A 19,557-nucleotide genomic window follows, 5' to 3' on the forward strand; every position below is an offset into this window, starting at 1 on the left:
ACTCAAAAGCAATAAGTGGAAAATCTGCTCTAGTAAATATAGATGCGATTTAGTTTTGTAGCTAGGCTAGTTTGGACGGTGGTTCAAGAAGTAATGCAGTTCAATAAGCTTGGCAAAGTTAGAGGACGATAAAGGGATTTAAAAAGTGAGAGAAAAAACTTTTTAACAATTAACTTTCGTTTAACGACTGATTAACAAATAAATTTGCGTTCATTTTACTGTCAGTAAAGTCCGACCATGTTTCATGAGTGTAATGGAAAGAATATTTTCATGAGTGTAAAGATTGACTGTTCATCTGGACGAGGCGGAGCCGAGTTTAATGGAACAGTCAATATTTCAACGAATGAAAATATTGTTTTCATTGCGCGAATAAAAAAAAATTATTTGTTTTATAACGCACCTAAAATAGAGTCTAGTCATTTGAAATTTGATTGAAAAAAAATCTACTCTTTTTTCTGAATGGAGATTCTTGTCATTTGATATTAATTTATTTAAAAAAAAAAAGGCTACCCTTTTCTAAATGGAATAGTCTAGCGTCTTTTTAACCAATCAAAAGATTGTATTTGGTTGAAGACGTATCCTATCCCTGGCACCGTGCAATTGAGCGAAACAGATGGAACGAAAATGTACGGATGGAAGTAAAAATGCACGGTGAATGCAAAAGGTCCATGGTGAAACTGAATTTCCATGATGAGTTCCGAAATGGGGTAAATAACCAATGTCACGTGATAAAAAAAATCCACCGATCAAAATGATAAGGATCTATGTAGGTGTAATATAATACTAAATTCATGTCTTCACGCGGCGCATAGACACGCACAAATGCATTACAGTAGGTTAGCATTCAACATAATAATATTATTTAAAAATTAGCTTTAAATTTATTAGTATTACGGTGATGCTGGGGTCAGAGTAGAAGCATTTCATTCGCGGCGCTCTCTTTAACCGATTCGACCACCACCACCACCACCACCAAACAGCCAGAAATATAAAACCATCGAACATCAGTCCTAAATATAACAGCAGTGAAAACAATCATGACAGCCACAAAATGTATGTGTGTCAAGCTATGACTAGGTAAAATTTAGTGATGTACATAGACTCGATAAGAAGAAAAAGGTGATGTATATGCCTAATTGTAAATAAGGTTTTTAAAAATATTAAAACTAAATGTTTAAAAGTATTTTCTATAATGAAAGAACGCTTTCCTTCTAAATTATTATAGATATATCGCACTGTTGTGGGTTTCCTACAAGAACTTTAGTTTCCTGCCACACTCAGGGTCATAAATTATTATTATATTCCTTATAAGCCAATTCGTAGTTTTAATTGCATATGCTCGTATCTAAGGTCAAACAACATATGTTGTGTGTATGTTTGTTCATGTTGATTGACTTTGTTGCGCAATTCAAACTAAGAGTTGGCTTATTGAATTGAACATGAAAAAAGGTTAATGAAACCACCAAGTCGTGTTTTCACTTGTTTCATTGGACTCTATGAGGGCAACTTGAGTATACAATAACTCCAAATGTTGAAAAATTAACATATCTAAACACATATTTGTATTGAAAACCCCAACGTCATGGCGAGCCAAATTGTTATTCGCAAATAGAAATATCTTAGATTTAAAGAGATATTTTATCCTGTTTGAACAAGATGTATCTTAGTTTAGATATCTCTATTAATAATATAGATATCTCTATGAACAGAGATATATCTAGGCCTATATAAAAATAATCTTTTCGGTATAATACTGCCTATAGAATTATAGATTCAGACCTAGAAATATAAAACCATCGAACATCAGAATTACAGATTAATAAATATAAACATAAACAACATTTAAATACAATACAATAAATAGAATAAATAGGCCTATCATAATTCAAAAAGCAGTATGGGTTTTTCGTAAAAAAATTGTTTTCATCCAGTTTTTGAATTCTGTTAGCCTTAAATTATGTTTTGACTGCAGTGTGGGTAAATATTGTAATTTTTATTTTCTGGAATTTAATCTAAACTATATTAACGCAAATTTTGTTGCTAAACTGACCAATCGGCCGTATTTTTTTGGTGACGTGCATAACTTAACGCTGATTAACGCATTCTGGTTACGTTAATTTTCGTTGTCAACAAAGTCTATTTTACGAACCAGTCGAATGAAAATAAATACTCAACGAAAATTCGTAATCAACGAAATGAACCAGTCGAATAAGCCCATTGTCATTATTATCAGCATTGTCATTTTAATTATTATATTATTATTGATTTATTGCTGTTTTTTTTTTATATTTTCTTTGGCGCGTCATTTTACTGAGTGGTAAGAAGACCATCATAAACATCGCCTGGTTCCCGTGCTCTGAACAAAACATTGCGATTGAGATTTGAGAGCATGAGGGCGTCATTCCAAAACACTCCCAGTTAAAGATGGCGTCAAATGGTGAAGTTTACCTGCCAAACGAAGCCCAAAATGATGTTAAAATGGAAGGAAACGATGTCGTCAATGGGTTTCAAAATACTTCTAAGTGGGTCAAATTAAATGTAGGTGGAACATATTTCCTCACAACAAGAACCACGCTTTGTAGAGACCCACGATCATTCCTTGCAAGACTCTGTCAAGAAGATCCAGATTTGAAGTCCGATAAGGTAGGCTAGGCCTGTCTATCTAAGGCAAAACGAACGGTGGGCTAGCCGAGGCCTAGGCTAGGCCTTGAGGCTTTAGCTTACTTGTTTGGTTGGATTTTGAGCTACAATAGTAGCTCATGTTTCCCTCGTTGATTCCGGATCCTAGACGAATATAGGGGCAGAATTTGTTCTGCTTTATTAAGCACCATTTTTCCAGAACCTTTTGAATTTGAACTATTTTGGGCTAGGCCTAGGCCCTACAGACAGACAGTAGTTTAGGCCGTAGTTTAGGCCGGGTTTAGGCCTAGTAGTAGTAGCACTGGCAGTACCTGGACGGAAATCTCAGGCTGATCCACTTTTTTTTTTGGTTAGGCCTACAGTAGAAGAAGGTTCCTAGAGGAAGGCCTAACTAAGCCTTTGAATAATAAAAAAAAAAGAATTGTATAAAATTTGGTATTGAAATAGGAACTGGTAATTATAATAGTAGTAGGCTTAATTCATTGTTTTTTTTTTTTTAAATTAAATGTGAAGCTCACTAATTTAACTCAATTCAAGAGCACATACCGTACATACTGTACATACTGTACTGTAGGCTCTAGTGTTGCCAATTTTTCAAAATACAATATCTGTGAGAACTCACATTGCATAGCACAGAGATCCCAAGTCTCCCAAAAATCGCAGGTTTCTCCCGATTTTTGAGGCCGTCTCCCGCCCTCCCGATTTTTAATAATAATCTCCCGATTTTATTAAATATCCCGAAAATTTCACGAAAAATGTGATTTCCACGATGATGTCATAGAGCAATGAAACAAAATTTCCTATCTTAAGCCAATATACTATGGCGCTCGCTCAGCCTTAAAATGTCGTAAACAAGACAAGGAAGTTGTTATTTAAGTTGTTTATCAATAACAGCTCCATGCCAAGGCAGGCCTAGATCCGTGGTAGAAGCGTCTCATTTATCCTCCATGTTACGACCTTTTTCATCCGCGCCGACCTCAATCAATGAGATGGCTGTCAGTTGAGTAAATAAATTTCAACAAAGTAACGAAATTAGAAATGACATGAGAATGGATGCCCGAAGTTTTTTCACCGCGAAGATTTGGAACTTTGTAGAATCGGTGCATAAAAAATACTTTTTCTTTCAAGTAAGCTTCAGTTCTTTAATAACAATACTAAAAAAGTCATAGTTAGTAGGTTTTGGTACTAAGTAGTCTTCCGAAAAATGAAGTTTATTTTAATATCAATCCCGAAATAATTTTTCAGCAAACATGTGGATCTTGCAAGTTGCAGTTACCTTACTAGAATTCTATGTTCTTTGATGAGATAAGTAAATCAGCCATAGCCTCTAATATGCCAATGAACGAAGCAAAGCCTTGTTGACTGCTGCCAAGAATGCTTTACTATCAAAATTCTAAATAAATAATAATATTTATAAATTTATATTTTACTGTAGGCCAACTGCAATGTGTAAACAAATGTAAAATTGTTAAATAAAAGTAAACAAATTGATGAAAATTGTTTGTTTTCTTCATTTTGTGGAATACTTTCATGTTCCACAGCGTGTCGTTAGGCGTCACAGCGCGTCGCTACAGGAGGCGATCGCTTAACGAAAAAAATCTCCCTATTTTTTTGTTTTCAAACTTGGGATCTCTGCATAGCATTGCGCCACTGGCTGGGTCCAGGGGCCGCGCAATTTAGGCATTTTCACTACTGATTTGACTGATCTTGGATACTAAATTAATTTTAAAATGTATGTATGTAAACTCAGTAAAACCAATACTTATACTCATTAAAATTTGACCAAAATAATGTAAATTACTGTAAACTACTGTACATGTAGGATGAATGTTACTTTGTACCCGATAGTTACTTGGTATAAAATCAAAACATTTTTTTCCGACTCTGGTATTTTTGGGGATGGATAATTAAATAGTGAACCTTTTAATTTATTCATAGTACAGTACACTAAGTCTGTCATGTGGAAAACAGATAAACAACAAACCGTGCGCAGTGTGCATTACATTACTGGGTAATAAAAGCATACCCACGGCAGTGGGCGTAAAGGGAGTCATTTGTTTACGATTCCAACAAGCGTACTGGGCTTTCACACTATCTACTGTATAGCCTAGACTTACTCGTTGCTAAACACTAGGCCACAGACGAATGGCAAATTTTTTGTTTATTGCATATTACTGTATTTGACATTCCCAAGCCATTATTTATTAGTGTAAAAATCTTGATCCGTGAGTAACCTAGAAATCTGTGAGTATTTGTTCATCCGTAGTAAAACTGGCAGTGATAAACTATCCTCGAGTCTCACGATCAATCCGTATAAGTTGGCAACTGTGAGAGCACCACAACGTTTCTACCCTGTAATTTAGTATTTGTGATCACATTTTTGAGACATTTTGATCTCTTTTTTTTGTATATATTTAAGGATGAATCTGGCGCATATCTGATTGACAGGGATCCAACATACTTTGGGCCTATACTAAATTATCTAAGACATGGTAAATTAGTTATAAACAAAGATTTGGCAGATGAAGGTAAGATATTTTCTTTCATTCGAATCCTAATAATCAATCATCTCTAATTTTTATTAATTATTTAGGCCAAATAGTTTTTTTTTTTATTTATTTTTTTTTTTAAATACTCGTCAGATGGAATGAAGATAACACACAGAGGCCTACTGTAGAATGGCAACATCTTACATCAGACAACAACTTTAGACTAATTGTAGGGCATCTGGCAAAAAAGAAGATAAATTCACTCACATATTTTTAATTTGTAAAGAAAAAAGTTTTTTTGTTTTCCTGCCCGTATTTTTTCAATGAGTTAGGGGCGGGTGGAGGAGGGCAAACAAACAATTTTTTTTTTGGCCTTATTGTGGAGAAAATGATGAATAGCAGACCTTGATTTAAAAGGCGCGCGATCGCGCCGGCGCTCCTCCGCGCTCCTCGAAATTATGCGAGGAGAGCAATTAATAGCGCTCCTGAATTTTTCTAGGGGAGCAACAAAAATACCAAATTTCATTACAAAAGCACTATATTCACGACAGCCGGTCAGCTGGTAGTGTACCCGTTGGACGCAAGCTGACGACAACCAAGGATTAAGAGCTGTCTCTTATACACATCTAGATGTGTATAAGAGACAGGTCTAGGCCTATGCGATAGTGGTAGAAATATCGTTAATTATTTAATCAATGATTTCGTGTTCTTATCTGAAACGAAAAATACATAAATAATATGTGTAATATTTTAAGTATGGGTCGCTTTTACGGTGTACGTACCGTAGAGCCGAGTGATGGCAGTAGGATTCCTAAGACAAAGGCTAGGCCTAGCCTAAGTAAGTAAATCGCGGTATCTCCCAAGGCTAGGCCTAGGCTGCCCTAACCCAGGATAGGCCTACCTAGACGAGGGCCAGATCGTAAGTCCTTGATTATTGCATTGACAGACGATCGAAACCATTTCCAGACAATCGGAACCAAGCTAATTTTGAATAATCCTTGCTGGGAATTTATGTCCTGATACATAATTTATTGTTCATTCTCTTGCACAGTGTAACAACAGACAGTAACAGTAGGCCTAGTGCTAAAATTTTGTCGCTAAAAAACAGCTCTCCTCAATTTCTTGAGGAGAGCTGTTAGTAGCTCTCCTGCTTTTTCTTTAAATCAAGGTCTGGAATAGGATGGTGAAAATGATGAGGATGAGGGGAAGTGCAGATGGTGCAGTGATCACACCCCCCTAAATTTTATTAAGAAAAATAATTGTTGTATTGTATTGTTGATATGAATTAGCGGTAAGATTTTTAAGGTATGAAAGTGCAATTTCTGGGTACCTATATGCAGGCGCGGATCCAGACCTTCGCACTGTTTGCCATGGCTAAGGTCAGAGTGAGAGATAAATTATTTTTAAAAAAAATATAGTATGATTGCAGTGCCTGGCGGTCTGGCGAATTCCAACTTTTCTGTCAGAAATGCCACCTACCTAAACCAGAACAAAAATATAGACAAAATACTGTAAATGCAATACTATTTGCATTATTAATTTATTAAGTATTAATTTTTTTATTTTATTAAGTATTAATTTATTAAGTATTAATCAAAAAAGGACTAATTAAATCGGCTGCACGATGTACTGTGATAACGTTCACTGTAGAATGTTTTTTTTTTATTAGTTTGATTCATGTCACAATGTAAATGGTTAATCAAAAATCAGTCACAGGGAGGATACATATGCATTGATTCTTTTAACCTTATGAAAATGCATATATAATTTTATTTTATTTTGTTATTCCAAAATTACACTAAAACGAAGAACTATTATTTTATTTATTACTTTTTAATTAATGAATTACAGTATTATTTCATTGTGGTAATGAATGCTATATAAAAAAAAGACAGGTATTTTTTGACTGGGGAGCCTAATTGTAGACCTTGAGCTTAAAATTTAGGAACACATTTTGATATATCTAAAAAGAATGTCAAAAATGACCACCGAGCTCTGGGATCGGAAGAAGGGCAACAACATGAATGGTATCTGGAATTCAAATCAAACAGCGTTAGAAGTGGAAAAAGAATTAAAGAGAAATACTGAGAAATTGAGAAGATATCTAATTAATAAGCATATAATACTTTATTATTGGCAAGTAAAATGTAAAGTTTCCAGGACCGTATATCCAGTAGGGGATGTGTTGAGAAGTGTGTGTACGCGCCCAATCAGATTTGATAAGGTCCACATTTCCAAGAAAGTCAAGAATGTACTGAATATAAATTTGTGATTTTCCCTGATTTTTACTTTTAAAAACCAGTAATTTACTCAGTCTGTCGTAATTCGGAAAAATACAACCTATCAATTTTTGAGATTTTGGCGTAGGCACCCTGTGGATGTTATCTATCATATGAAGTGATCATATACTCTAAACAATTTTAGAAATATGAAATTATTATGAGAGGAAACGCATTACTGTTTATTCTCCACCAAAGCATTACAGTATATCCACTAAGCATTGAAAAGTTGGCAATCAACCAATCACAGAAGACAATTATGCATATTTAATTACATGTACTTTCCCAGCAGCTGATGGAGGTACAATACCAAATATGGTTATGGTCAGGGTACACTTTTTGAAAGAATTGCATTATAATGTTTTCTTTAAGAAGTAGTTACAAATTAAAAGTTGTGGTCATAAGATGAATTTTAGAACCATATTATTAACTAAGATTATTATTTTAAATGTTCCATGTCGGCGCATGCACTTAAAATGTATTTTTTTGGAAATTAGATCTAACGTGTATAATGATACTAATAAACAATCAGAATTTCTTTTGCTTTGCTAATAAACATTAAAGAAATGGACTTCCTTATGTTGTAGTCATTTTAGACTGTAACTGTAATATTATTACAATTCAAACAACATAAAACAAAATTCCCACATCCGTGCTTGCATGAAATGTAATTTTCCAAAATTTCGATATATGAGATTGACAGTCAATATAAATTCTGTGTACCTGTCTATGCTAAACATTTGAAGAGTGGATTTCCTTTAGGCCTAAGGAAATATAAATTTTTATGGGACTGAATTTTGAAGGTGACAAAGTGTTCTTCCTTATGTTGTGGTCATATTAGAATGTAATATCATTAAAGACCATTCAATAAACAACATGAAACATATATCAAAATTTTAGGTTAAACTTTCCACTTCCGTGCATGCATATAACGTAAGTTATATAATGTAAATTTTGGATATATTCACCACAGTTGAGAATGTACTGATCATATAAATTGTAGATAATTACTGATGTCCAATTATGTGCATTGAAATTGTGACAACAAACTTGGTCTACGGGCCTCGGTTAATATCATATCAAAGGGCCTGTTAATTAATCTTGCACAGGAGCCTGCCAACGCTTAGGTGCGGTGCCCTCTCCTCCTTATCATCACCATCATCTTCATAATTATACTGTAAATTGTCCATAGTAAAGTCAGAAAAACTATTGTGTGTATTCATTCTTTAATAGACGTCCCATAATGCACGACAGTGCATATCTATAAGCATCTAGAAAACAAAACTTTCCGATGGAAGACCACACGACTCCCACCCCACGTCTAAAATTTGTCTTCCAGCAATGGAACAAGCAAACATTATGTTCTCTTCTCATGGCCTCGCCCAATCTGGGACCCCATCTGTGCGATAGTCGGGGTAAACTCTGAATCCACCACAGAGAGGTCCATATTATGACAATTCTCTGCCCTCAGCCGGCCCCAACCATGGTCGGACTGAGGACAGAGGTGGTGTGGTCTGTCACGCACCTCCTACTGCCAAATCCTGATCCGCCCCAGGATGATGTTGTTGATGAGGAGGATAAGGTGGAGAATAATGATGATAAGGATAACACAGATGAGGATGGTAAGGATGGTGATAATGAAGATGGTTATAATGGGGATAAGGAAGATGGTAATGAATGATTATAGTCATGGTGATGAGGATAAGTATTGATGATGAGGATAGGATGGAGGAAGATGAAGAGGTACATTAATGGTGCAGATAATGATAAGGAAGAGGATGTAATGGAGGATGAAATAGATAAAGATCAGTTAATCAAAATAACTTATAATATATATATAATATAATATATAATATAACTTAATAAATTACTTATGTTTTCAAGTTTCACAAGTGAATAAAATAAACAAAAATCGTTTATTACTTTGCATTTTAGGTGTCCTAGAAGAAGCTGAATTCTATAATGTAACATCTCTCATCAAGTTATTGAAACAAAGGATCTTAGATAAGGAAACAAGAAATAGCACAGTAAGAAATAATATGCTGTAATGCTCTATTAAAGACCTTGTAATTATATTATTATTAATATTAATATATACATAGTAAAAAAAAGATGTGTATACTATGGTGTAATTAAAGACCACTATTCTGTGGTCCCAAATTAACAATTTTTTTTTTTTTCTTGATTATTCTAATGAGAGACTAAAGCTGCTAAAGACCACAGTTTATCTAGGTACTCACATTAATAGATTCATAGGACTTATTTAAATTTTCTCTTATCTCTTAGGGTCCAAGAAAGCATGTCTATCGAGTGATACAATGTCAGGAGGAGGAGCTAACTCAGATGTTATCAACAATGTCAGATGGCTGGCGATTTGAACAGGTACATTTTTGCATAAATTTAATGTACCCTACTAAAAATGGAATAATCCATTCAAATTTTTCTGGGTTTTTTTTCTATTTTTTTTTTTCATACTACGAGCAAGTTTCTGAACTTTTCTTTCCAATTAAAAACCCATTAATGCATTAATCCAATAATGGAACATTTCACTTTCATATAGATATTGAATAATTAAGTAGACAATAATTATACTTCGATGGTAAAGAAAAATCTAATACCCTATTCAGACTACACTCTGTTGCGATCGGTTGCGATGTAATCGGTGGTAATTCAAAACTGATTGCTCCCGATCGCAATAATCGAACGCATTCAGACCAACACAAACAAACTTTATATTCTAGGACCAGGCCTCCGGTGGCCAGGCCTATGTTGACTGACCTCAGCCAAACAGTGCCTGTGGAATTCGTTGTGATTCGTTGCGAGTAATGAAGATTGTAGCACCCAATCGCAATTGGTAACAATTACGATATCAATTACATATCGACTATTGGTGAGCTTTCACACGCAATTTTACTTTGCGATTGGGTGTCGCAATTGCTACAACCGATCGCAATGCGATGCTAGTCTGAATGGGGTATTAGTGTCATTGCATATGGGAATGTAATGTTACTTGAACAATAATGAGATGCATCCGGTGTAAAATATGTAAAAAAAATTATATGAATGTTTTATATTACAATTAGCTGGTGAATATAGGTACTCAGTATATATATGGAAGCGAGGACCAGACGGAGTTTATGTGTGTAGTATCCAAGGATATAAGTAACAGTAATGGTTATAGCACCTTTCAACAACCTGAAAAAACTAAGGTAAAAATAAACTATTTTTATCATTTATATTGTGTGCAGGCCTCACTAACAATTGACAGTGGAAACCGCTGCATTATTTTTAAACAACATATATTGGACTTACATACTCCTTACATACTGAATTTATGAAGCAGTGTATTATGTTTTTTTTCTGTGTTTTTATTTCTTTGTACTATAGTTGCCTGTTTAGATATCCCGCACAGGTATAAGTCCACCCCCACAAGCTTGGTTTCCATACAATCGCTACAGTGTTTTCAATGCAATCTTTGTACTGCATAGCAGTTTCCAATGCATTCGGGAAGCTTCCTGATTCGACTGACCAATCATCATCACCGAAAGCTTTTGGCAATAGCGTGTAGCAGTTGTATGGAAACCAAGCTTTATCTTTACTTTTTGAAACAGAAGTTCAATGTTGAAGTGAAATAGCAATACATTTTGAACATAGTAAGGAATAAATAAATAAATAAAAATTTTAATGTACAGAATTATGGGTTAAATTTACTGTTTATTAATTTTTCCAATTTCGAAGTTTTATTGTTGTATTGTACCTGTCTGTTTTAATGCAATTTTTAATGAATTGTTTACTTTTGCAGATGTTGTTTTTATGACAATCTTGTCAACTTTTTAACTTGTGTAAAAATTGCCGTAATTCAGTGTTTCACTGCGATTTTGAAATATAGAAATGAAATGAAATACCTTAAAATAAATAAATTACATTGAAGTTTAGCATCAGGAGTGTCCTTTATAGATTTATAATCTATAATAATAATAATATTAAGACTTTTCCCACAAATGCACAAATCCACTGCAAGCCCACAAGTTAGTGTTTGTTGATCCCTGTGGATAAGCCACTGATCTCTACTATAATAGCTGGATTGCTCATCAGCCAATCCTTGTACAGAAAAAAGTGAAGACACCGACGCCATGTCGGAGGGCCTAAGTGATATACCAGCTTGGACAAGTTTCTTTTGGCATTTGTTTAAATTATTGTTAAAATAACGATTCTTGCAATACTTTTCAATAATAAATTTATATTTAACATAAGAACTTGTTTATCAAATCATCAAACCACTCGACGCGACTGTTTACAAAAAAGCATGAGCGAAGTCCCGTTGCTATAGTGACGTCAATCACTAACAAGGCAAATAACTTCCCTTGCGCTTTTGAAAATTACATAAACATTCGCATCAAGTGGTTAGATGATTTGTAAAGTGATCATTATGTTAAATTTAAATTTATAATTAAAAAGTATTGCAAGAATCGTTGTTTTTAACAATAATTTAAACAAACGGGAAAAGAAACTTGTCTAAACTGATACGTCACGTAGGCCCTCCAACATTGCGTCGGTGGCCTCACTAAAATCAGCCAATGAGAAATCCAGATATTATGGTATCAGTGGTAGAAACCCACCCTATACTGAATTTAAATATATAGCCTTATTCCTTATGACCTGACAGCAAAATCATCCTATTAACTCTTATTGTGTGATTTCTTATATCCTTCTAGGTTTATGAAGATAGAACGACAAGGATGCGTGACATTCGCTCATAGTGTAGTCGGTCTGCGTGTACATATGAGCACGAGCACACGTGATTCTACACGTGTATCAGATGCAATGATATTCTCATTTCTACTACTATACTCCTAGTCCCGTAACTTTGGTTTACTGTAATATGGCTTCACCTAGTACTGTTAGAGGCACTGCACACCGTAGAAAAATCCTGTAGATGGAGAGCAACAAACACCCTCCAATAGAGGGGGGCGACAAACAAGCTCAGGTAAACGCTCTTGGACGCACACACTACTGTTTGCATTTTTAGTTTATCAAAATGTTTGTTGTGAAAATTCGCAGCATGAATTCCATTGAACAAGCTGGGTGAGGCCGGAATGCTACGTCGACCAACCAGTTCTTGTATCCCGGGTTATGATGCAGCTCGGGTATCTAGATGTAAATTTGTTCTCATGTTTTTGGGAGATAGTCTGGGAGGCTGAATGTGATTTTATAGAAACAAACCAGCAGTTGTGGACATAGAGGGTGCTGTTTACCAATCCACAGAGGGCAGTATTAACATCATCCAAGTCAACATTATTTCTATTTCTCCTTGATTTATATTAATTTATTTTTTATGCTGCTTTTAGCTAATTTATACATTTAAATGGTGTGAATTTTTAAAAATATTTTCTTAAGGTTTGATCTGTAATTAAAACTACTATTTCTAATATGTATTTAAAAACAGACAATTTAATTGGTCAGTTGAAATGATTGAAATTATTAATGGCATAGATCCTTTTCAACTGATCAATTTCAGTCATACGAACAAACTTTACCGCTTAATATTCATCGTTTGATTTAGACCAATTATGTTGCTACTTAGTCAAAGTAACTTACTATTAAAATAGTTAAAAAGGTATGCCTATTACATACATTCAGTTTATTGATGCTAGCGTGTTGCTATCTGATCATTGAAGAACAAATTTATTATTTATTTATATAAAGCTATGCCCGTACCCCACCATAAATCTGTCTACAATATTACTAAAAAGTGGTGCATAAATTACTTGTCTATACTGATAGTCTTGACTAAGACATGCCTATAGCTAGGCAGGGTTTTGCTAGGCAGAGTGAATTCAGTAGGCTGGCCAGCTTCTTGTATCAAGGCAGGTGTTTAAAAGCAAAGTTTTCAAGGTGGTTATGCTAAGTCTAAACCAAAGAGGTATGGATACTATAGAGCTACAAGTTACAGTAAAGGCAAATTGCAAGAAGAGATACCTTCCCCTTATCAGACTTCTCAAGTTTGTAAAATGCATTTCCATAACTATGTCTTCAGATTTCTGTAGTATATGAAAAATTTCCGTAGTACCACCTAGTGCAAGATTATATCATGAGTTCTATTTATTTTGAAAATGGGCCCGATTGTCTTTGGCCGCTATTGTCTGTAATTCGATGAGGACAGGGTGAAGAATTGCTGGCCAGTTTTTCTTCGTTTTCACAACAATTTATCAGTAATCCGACAAGTATGAGTTGTCTAGGGAAAATGTAACCAGGGATCCTAATGGGAAAGTCAATTGTTCTGGACTTTAGACCTATTTATTTATGGGTCTAGGCCTATGATAAATTTCGAAAGTATTTTTGTCTATTTCTGTGTGTCTGTAATTAGGCAAAATTTCCGTAGAAAATAGGGCTAACTACGGAAGTTTATAGTACTTGAGATGTCTGCATTATTTACTCTTATTGATGTGGTTGGTAGGAGAATACTGGCATAGGGAGACCAGCCAGGGATGAGGGATAATTAATGGTGTAAGGGATGGCTGGGGTATTGTAGCTTTTAGTTGAGTAAAGGTTGGCAGGGTGAGATGGTGTAAATCTAGGCCTTCAGTTTAGTTGTACTCTGGTTTACAAATTTGGTCCTTCAAGCTGGTTTTAAGGGGCCTTTTTCCTTCACTTCATGTTACTACCATCATCATTTTGTGCTTTCTTAAATCCCACAGAGTTATATTGTAGTAGTGTTAATTAATGTCAAATAATTATGAGTGACTGCAATCAAACCCCATTCTTCCTAATACAGTATTTTATTGAATTGAGTGCTTTTGAATTTTGTAGTATGCTTTGGGTTTTTGATCATGAATTTAATAATTAATATTGCGATTTTATTATGGGTTGTATATAGATTGATATTTTTTAAGTTTGAGTTTTCTGTTTTGTTTATTTTTAAAAAAATACATTTTCTTTGGTTGCTTTTTGGTGGATACAAGCTCAAAACATTTTAATACTTATATACTTTTATTACTGGAATATTTCCATATAAAGACATCTGCCTTTTCATTTTAAATTTTTTTTTCTGGGCCTATAAAGCCATTTCCATAGAAACAAGCAAACAACCAATATAAATTAGTGTAACAACAACTGTTTACATAGAAACGTGGCAAACAGCCAATTACAATTCAGCTATGTGAATGAAGTAACAACTGTTTCCATAGAAACATGGTAAGCAGCCAATGAAAATCCGATTATAATTGAGTTGTTTTCATATCATCATTGTGAAAGCTTATGAAAAATGAAGTAAGTGGTTGTACGAATAACTAAACTCATTGCTACATCAAATGATACATGAAAATATTGTTCATAGCAATAAAATAATTGGAAATATATGATGTTGAAGGCATTAACACGTTGACTGCCAGACCTTTTTTGAAGGTTCTTTCCCTTGTGCTAAAACAAATTTACGTGTACAAACATACTTTTTTGAAATTTTATCTAGTCGTATATCATCAAAATAATGTGTCTAATTTGGCGGGAAAATATTAGGGGACAAGTAAACTCGTTGCCAGTACTGTGAAAGCACTTTTTTTTACCATTCCAAGTGCGCGTTATCTCGTCCGCTTTTTGCATGGGTTACTATATGTTCAAAGGGCTCCCCCACTTGTGCCGCTTGAGTGTACTACCGGCAACAAACACATATGTCATTTGTACGTCTAGGTGTATCTTCCCCGAAACTACCATCTGTCTAGTCTGTGGTTCTACAATGTATAACAAAGAAGTTATAAATGCTATAGAATGTTACCCCGATTTTTACGAGTATACTTGTCCCTGGCGCCGTCAGCAACACCCTGTGGGTGAGTATGCTCATCGCTGGCAGCCAATGTGTTAAAGGTAATTTAAAATACCAACAAATGTTACTCCTTTGAAAGGCTGTTTTTAATTGATATTATGGCGAAGCCGAGACTTTTTTTAATCCTTGTTTCGTGTACTTATTTTTTTAAAGATTATCGGAGGAGGGCAGAATGAAAATAAAAATAAAATTTTGTTTTCTTATTTAGCAAATAATTTTGCCAAAATCATCCAGACGGAGGAGACAATAAAAATAAAATTTTATTTATGAATGTAAAATAGGATGGTTAAATCCTTCAAATTTATATAATTATGAAGAAATATACACATTTGAAGTCTGCGGAGGGCGTAATAAAAATTTAAAAAACTTTTTTTCTGAAATATCCACTTTTTCGTGGCGGTTGGTGATTTCGATTAAAAATTTTATTTTTAATCGAAATCATCAATATTTGCTGTCGGCAGGTTCGCTAAACAAGGTATTAAAAAAGTCTCGGTTAACCAGTGAAGAATGTAGCCAATAATTCTGCGATTGTTGAGAAACAATGCAAACTCCACTATTGTATTATTCTTTATTTGGGCATTGAATTTTTATATGGTTTTGGCACTGAATAAATAATGTGATATTCATTAAATGTATTTTGCTGCAGGATAAATACGGTCAATGATAAAATTATGATTATTATGTTTAGGTCTTGTAAAATCATTTTTTTTTTTACCATTTAGGCCAAGGAAAAATAATATTTAGATTCTCACCTCCATTTTTCATGGCATTAGTGTGGAATGTTTAAAATGTATTCAACATTCATAAGCAGAAAAATAATAAATATATTGGAGGTTTTGTTCATGTGTCTTTGACTTAACAGAACATATGTACAAACCTACCAAAACATGTGGACTTAGATTATTATTTCAAAAATTATCCAGTGAGTAAATATTAGGACATCATTTTTCAGATAAAATATTTACAGATGTTGCGGGCACGCCTTGTTTGTATGTATGCACGTATTCCATGCGTATTTCAAATCATAATGATAAAGCCTACGTTGGTGGTCGCAGTCTATGCGTCATTACATGTGGAAGTAATAGATTATTCAGAATATTATGTTATGTTGTATGTTAATCTTCAATACGGTAGATAACAATTTAAACAAGATATGATGTCTTAGCATTGCATGCTGTTTGTTGAGCAGGCCTAATATCTAATCATCTATCTATCTATCAGCAGTATTTACAGACTGCATTAAATTTGATTAATGTACAATATTTAAACTAAATTATTAAGTAAGCATATGCATCAATACATGGTTTAGGAGTTCAGTAAAATGCACTCATTTGAAATACGCATAGAAGCTGTGCTCTTCCGTACACATTCTGAATAAGGCCTAGCAATTTTTACCTGTGCACAAGTAGATAAGAGGCCCAAATTAATCTTCTTGGTTGGGGTTTTAGATACTGTATTAGCTAGTTAGATAATGCCTATTAATTTAGGCAGTGGCTGTTGTGTCCTATTCCAATACATATACATTGGTTTAGGACTGGTGTAACAATAGCTACTGCCTTTAATTTATATACTGTACACTAGTAGATGTGTAGTAATTTGCAATCAAATCTTGTTATTAGTGTTAATATCGACGGGGAAAAAACTGTTGTCTATATATTTGTTTTAATATCATACTACTGTATTACTTTTGCATTTTGTACTAAACTTTTAGGAAGTTATTTAAATGTAAGTAAAACTTTTGTGCTATCTTGCTGCCAAAAAAAAAAAACCATCATGGCCACTGACAAAGGGCCGTAGTGCTACGAAAAAAGTTATTATGCCCTTACCCTTGTAAGGTCCCTAACCAGATGGGGTAAGATATGCTAATGAAGGGGCCTAATCATGCAACTAGAATAATAAAGACAACCAAAAACAATTTTGTAAAATGTTAAAATTATCAATGCAGAACCCTTCATGAAAATATTCAAAACTGTTTTAATGAAAATTATGTTTCTTTTATTTTGAGGCATATGGCCTTGGGTCTCATTGAAACTATTGGGTTGTACCTGTGGCTGCCCAAGATCAATGGTTTGAATAAAACTGTTTGGATGCCCATGCAGCCTCTCAAATCAGTTTCAACGGGGGGATACAAGAAAAGTTAGGTATATAAATGAATCTGAATGTTTATAAAGGTAAAGCCTGCCTTTCACTGTATAAATAAATAGGCCTATAACAATGTTACGAGACAGATGAACAGTCATGCAATGTCTGAAACAGGGAGATTGAATATCGCAGAGAGGGAGGGTCATACCACCTCATCCTCACCATGGTTGGGGTTGAGGGGAACATGGCACATCGAGATGGCCGGAAATGGCACTCTCAGACTTAAATTTGAATATAATTTTTTTTTTCTCTCAATTTTTTGAATTATAATTCTGAAGAATTTAGGGGGAGGGTAGCTAGTCTGGCTGGGGCCCCCTTGAAACCCCCCCCCCCCCCAATAAATCCCAAGACCTGAGGTTCACTAATCATAGCCTACATGTTTTTAATTTCTCTACCAACACATCTCTAGGCTGAAACCCAAGTACAGTGAGAGGTGGACTCAGGGGACAAAAGTTTTAAAATCATGTAGATACTTGTGGTGAAGGATATTAGTGGTAATAGATAACCAACAACTGTATTGATAATAACGAGATGATGTAATTATCATCAGATAAATTTGTTTAACAACATCTAAATGTAAAAGTCTTGAATCGGCTTGACTGTATGTAAATTGGTTGAATATTCCAGATTTTGTTAATGTTATTAGGTAGAGACGAGAATTGTTCAAATATTTCTCTTGATAATGATTAATAAAGTTTTTTTTAATTTTAATTGATTTGCTTTTCTGTTTAGTTTAAGATTCAAGATTTTATTTACTGTCTCATATATACAAGAAAAGTACAGAGCAAGGAATACACAAAAATATACACAAAGATAAAATTACAAGACAACTATAAATATAAAAATATAGTCACATATTGGTAATCACTACACTAATATTTAAAACCAAAATTTGTAAAAATAAAAGGATAGAAATAATGTTAAAGACAGGGATCCCAAATTTGGAAAAATCACTTTCGAACATTCTTGAGAGACCACTCCAAATTTTCAGGTGCCAGAGGTGGTCCTGAATTAGAGGGCCAACTGTACTTGCAAACAGTCAGAATTTGCGAGAATTGAGTTAATATCTGGAAGATTGTTGGAAGCAGCTTCCGAGAGTATTCCGCAACTTTGTGGCCGTAACTCATGGGAAAATTTGGATCCCTGTAAACATATACCATCTATGTTGACCTAAAAACTCAAATTCAGTACCTGCATTGCTAACTTTGTCTATTTAAAAACATATAAATTATTAATAGAAGATTATTTACATTTAACTGACACACAGGCATTACCCTAAATGTATTTATATGTGGGCATGTTGATGTCATATCATACCATATATGGGCAAATAATGGGTATTGTCATAAAAAATGTGTTTTGTAAAACATCTCTAATTCATCAATGACAACTGAATTGTTTTTTTCTGTTTAGATAATTAATAATTAAGAGATAATCTTCTTGGTCCATTTATATGCACCTTTCAAGTTTTCACCTCAGATGGTATATGTTATGATTTAATAGTATTTCTTCTGGAAATTGTAAACCAATTTAATCAACTCGTATTAAATTAGGTTATAAGATGTTTATTGGGATGTGAGTGCGTGTACATTAGAAAGCTATAATTATTCTTACTTGTTGCCAAATACAAAAAATGATGCTTATATAATTATTTTGTCGAGGCATTTCTTTTTAGTAAAGGTTGTTTACATTGGTTCTACTCTATGGTAGACTAGATTTCATTATTAATGTGTTGGCTACAAAGCATATGAAGCTCTATTTTAGTGATCATAATCTCACATCTCAACGTTGTACATCTGATAATAATGTCGGATTCTTAAGTGATCATTTAATTAGATTTGCATTTTTCTGGTCATTTCATGAGCTATCTGTACTGGTTATTGCAATTGTTTTGGGTGATGCAGATCCATTTTTTTGTACATTTTTCCTGTTGTTGTTTATGAGAGTGCAATATTATGGTATGGGCTGTTTTTAGAGGTGCTTTGCACTTATTTGCCGCTTCATCACTGGCTACCGTTTTTTTTTATTTGCATTATCAGTGTAAAGTCTAATTATTTAAAATGTAAATATAATTTTTTGTTAATGGAAAATAAAAACGAACGAACGAATAAACCACAGCTCTTAAAATACATGCGTCATGACGCCCTCTTGTAGCGAACAGGATATTATCAGTAAAGGAATCAGACCG

General features: G+C 34.0%; 1 protein-coding gene across 1 annotated transcript; it reads left to right on the forward strand.

Annotated features, from left to right (window-relative positions):
* Positions 1–2,411: 2,411 nt before the first annotated feature.
* LOC117100610 (BTB/POZ domain-containing protein KCTD5-like) lies at positions 2,412–14,310 on the forward strand. The gene is made up of 6 exons (XM_033240393.1): positions 2,412–2,643; positions 5,060–5,168; positions 9,344–9,435; positions 9,695–9,790; positions 10,492–10,617; positions 12,124–14,310. The coding sequence occupies exons 1-6, from the start codon at positions 2,425–2,427 to the stop codon at positions 12,166–12,168; spliced, it is 687 nt and encodes a 228-aa protein (XP_033096284.1). The 5' UTR covers positions 2,412–2,424; the 3' UTR covers positions 12,169–14,310.
* The last annotated feature ends 5,247 nt before the right edge of the window (positions 14,311–19,557 follow it).

Source organism: Anneissia japonica, unplaced genomic scaffold, assembly GCF_011630105.1.
Source record: "Anneissia japonica isolate Jap-2015-1 unplaced genomic scaffold, ASM1163010v1 scaffold287584_len476085_cov161, whole genome shotgun sequence".
NCBI lineage: Eukaryota > Metazoa > Echinodermata > Crinoidea > Comatulida > Comatulidae > Anneissia > Anneissia japonica.

Coding starts and splice junctions, on each gene's coding strand:
- LOC117100610 (XM_033240393.1), top strand. CDS start 2,425: ATGGCGTCAAATGGTGAAGTTTACCTGCCAAACGAAGCCCAAAATGAT. Junction 5,169..9,343: donor CAAAGATTTGGCAGATGAAG/GTAAGATATTTT, acceptor TTTGCATTTTAG/GTGTCCTAGAAGAAGCTGAA. Junction 9,436..9,694: donor AGGAAACAAGAAATAGCACA/GTAAGAAATAAT, acceptor CTTATCTCTTAG/GGTCCAAGAAAGCATGTCTA.